The 3,387-nt window shown below is 49.6% G+C and overlaps 1 protein-coding gene across 2 annotated transcripts in view; it reads left to right on the top strand.

The window, feature by feature from the left end:
• LOC107719526 (7SK snRNA methylphosphate capping enzyme-like) overlaps positions 1-3,387 on the top strand; it is a 9,991-nt gene that overhangs the window by 1,236 nt on the left and 5,368 nt on the right. The window contains exons 1-2 of one of the 2 annotated variants that reach the window (XM_016526945.1): positions 20-240; positions 466-1,885. In XM_016526945.1, coding sequence (XP_016382431.1) covers positions 488-1,885 — 1,398 coding nt within the window. In that variant the 5' untranslated portion in view covers positions 20-240; positions 466-487. Of the gene's footprint in view, positions 1-19; positions 241-465; positions 1,886-3,387 lie in introns of those variants that run through there. The other variant, XM_016526947.1, reaches the window with a different exon arrangement.

Below are 3,387 nucleotides of genomic sequence, written 5' to 3'. Positions count from 1 at the left end.
GTGTGTGTGTGTGTGTGTGTGAGAGAGAGAGAGAGAGAGAGAAGTAACGTAGGTGTGTGTTTGTGTCGGATAGGGGCGGGAGGGAGCGATTGGTTCTCGTATTATTCATGAGCAGTGCGGTGGATCCTCCTAGGGGGCGTGGTTATTAAAATTAGCTAGGCGTGGTGTTCTTAGTTGAGTGACATGTAACACGTGGGTCACAAGCACATTAATGCACCAAAAACTACACTGACTAGTCAAGTAAGTATGAAGAGTTAAAATGACAAGCATATTTTATTGGATTGTACTGTTTTTAATGTAAATAAACAACTGTTTTATTCAGAGGTGTGTTTTAACTGATTTATTAAAAAATGTATCACCTGAATGTATTTTAGAATTGTTGTCTAGTGTAGATCTGAAATGTCTTTTAAAGCTTTTTGTTAATTGTATACCTTGTGTACTTTATTCTGTTGCGTTTTCCTGCAGTCGTGTTATTAGAGGCCGATGGATGTGTGCCGTGATGTCTGTTCAGAGTGAGCTTCCAGCCGCCGGCGGGGCGAGTTTGCACACCCGTCCTCCGCCCGTCGCCATCCAGGATGAGCTAAGCGCTAACATGGTGCTAACCGAACTCGCCGCCAATCACGTGACCCCTCAGGACGAGCCGATCAAAAACGGCCTGCAGTCGCGAGTCGAGACACAGACGCAGAAACTGAGCAAGCGGCGCTACACTGTGAGCGTAGGCTTCAAACACCCGAGTCTCAGTAAACGCAGACGCCGCGCAAACTCCGAATGCGACCCGGTTCTGCCCTCCAACTTCCTGCTGGGCGGGAACATCTTCGACCCGCTGAATCTCAACAGCCTATTGGACGAGGAGGTCAGTAAGGTGCTCAACGCCCAGACGCCCAAATCCTCGCCGCTTCCCAGGAAAAGCAGAGACCCAGTGGAGATCCTGATTCCTAAAGACATCACCGATCCTCTGAATCTGAGCGGACGTGGCGGAGACTCGGCGGAGGGTGTGTTAGTGTCGCCCTTGAAGAGCCGGCGCCGACATCGCAACCGACACCATCCAGTAGCGACCGCTGAGCCTTCCGATGGCGAGAGGTCAAAGGTCAACGACGGGTCGGGCGTGTCCGTTAGTTCAGACAAGCCTGTAAAGGAGTCACCGCGTTCTTACGAACTCAACACGTCAATCAACTGCCGTGACGAAGTGGTGCCACCCATTCTCCCGCGGCGACGGCCACGCCCTTCCTCGTTAAGCTCCGCCCCCCAGGCGCAGCAGTCCAAACACAGGAAGCGCAGACAAACCAACAGCCGTTCGGACCGCCTGTCCATCACGCCCACTAAGCGGATGGTCGTGCACAGCCAGGCGTTCCACACTCCTGTTGTGGGTGGAGTCAGCGGAGCTCCGCCTCCGGGGGTGGAGAAAGCCCCACACAAGACACCCCGCACTTTCCAGTACGGAAGCTACAGCCGTTACTACGGTTACCGCACGCCGTCGCCGAGCGCAGACCCGCGCTTGGCCGTGTTTAGACCCGAGTGGTTCCGTGGGAAGAAGGTCCTGGATGTGGGCTGCAGCACGGGTCATGTGACCCTCGCCATCGCCGGGTACTGGAGCCCCGAGCGCGTGCTGGGCGTGGACATCGACGGAGCGCTGGTGCGCATCGCCCGGCAGAACCTGCGCTACTTCCTGTCCGAGATGACCGGGTCGAGCGGCGGGCCGCCGGGGGAGGGGTCAGAGGTCAGAGGTCAGATGGGGTTGGCGCCTCTGATGGGCCTGGAGCTGGAGCGCGGTCAGGCGTTACGCAGGTTTCCTGTATCCTTCACGCGCTGCCGCGGTCCCATCGCCGCTCCTACGATAATGCCTCACTCCCCCGGCCTGTTCCCCGGCAACGTCTACTTCCTGAAGGTAACGTGAGCGTGTGTGAGCGTGTGAGAGTGTGCGTGTGTGAGAGTGAGCGTGTGTGTGTGTGTGCATGCGTGTGAGCGTGTGTGTGAGAGTGCATGTGCGTGCGTGTGCGTGCGTGTGTCTGTGTGTGTCTGTGTGTGAGTGTGTGTGCGTGCGTGCGTCTGTGTGCGTGTCTGTGTGAGTGTGTCTGTGCGTGTCTGTGTGTGTCTGTGTGTGAGTGTGTGTGCGTGCGTGCGTCTGTGTGCGTGTCTGTGTGAGTGTGTCTGTGCGTGTCTGTGTGTGTCTGTGTGTGAGTGTGTGTGCGTGCGTGCGTCTGTGTGCGTGTCTGTGTGAGTGTGTCTGTGCGTGTCTGTGTGTGTCTGTGTGTGAGTGTGTGTGCGTGCGTGCGTCTGTGTGCGTGTCTGTGTGAGTGTGTCTGTGTGCGTGTCTGTGTCTGTGTGTGTGTGTGAGTGTGTCTGTGCGTGTCTGTGTGTCTGTGTGCGTGTCTGTGTGTGTCTGTGAAAAACCATTACGCCTATGGAGAGTCCCCACAAGGATAGCTGACCAGACATGTGTGAGTGTGTGTGTGTGTGTGTCTGTGTGTGAGTGTGTGTGTGTGCGTAAGAGCTCTTTAGCATTTAAAGGGACATGCACTGAAATGGCTCGTTGTGAATAGAGATGTTTTAACAAGGTAAAAAGTAGGGATGCACCGAAATTAAAATTCTTCGCCGAAGCCAAACAAAATGAAACAATGGGCCGAAGGCCGAATACCGAACACGTTTTTTCCCCCATGTATTTTGCCAATTTTTTTTCACCATTGCATAAATTAAATAGTCAAAATGTGCTTTTTACGGTTTAGTAAATTACAATCAGTTGATCAAAATCAATTACAAAACAACAATTTAAAAATATTTCCTTAACAATTAACATTTTTTAAACATTCTAGCAGACATTATATCAACAAATCACAATTTAAATTAAAATTAGTAAGTTAGTAAAATAGTATTTTTTTGGCCATTTTTGAGACCCCCTTCTTAAATCAGGCATGTATTTTTTACTGTGCAAATAAATGCAGCCTTGTTGAGCAGAAGATAATTGTTTTAAAACATTAGAAAATATTACAGATCCCCATTTGAACACTATGTATGAAAGTTATTATAAATGTATTAATAGAGCTGTTGTAATTATTATTAGCATTATTATCATCTTTTGTTATTTTACAGAACAACAGTAAAATTACAGTACTGACATTTATGAGTGTTGGAGCTCGGTGCTTCTTTTTGTTGACAACAGCAGATTTATAAATGATTCTCAATATGAATTTAGGAAGATGTTTGTCGCACATATCGCATTGCCTTTAAAAAAATTCATAAGAATGTTACTGAGCAGCTGACGAGTAACGGTTTCAGTGCAGATTTTCCTCGCACTTTGAACTCTGAACCCTGGCTAATGAGCTCGTGCAGCGCTGTCAGAAACCATGCATTTCATGTGTGTATTAGAAAACAACATTCTGCAGTGTATTT

The sequence above is a fragment of the Sinocyclocheilus rhinocerous genome, unplaced genomic scaffold, assembly GCF_001515625.1.
Source record: "Sinocyclocheilus rhinocerous isolate Xijiao unplaced genomic scaffold, SAMN03320098_v1.1 scaffold4860, whole genome shotgun sequence".
Classification (NCBI taxonomy): domain Eukaryota; kingdom Metazoa; phylum Chordata; class Actinopteri; order Cypriniformes; family Cyprinidae; genus Sinocyclocheilus; species Sinocyclocheilus rhinocerous.
The sequence above is the reverse complement of the archived record's forward strand: the minus strand, read 5'-3'. Positions and strand labels throughout refer to the sequence as shown.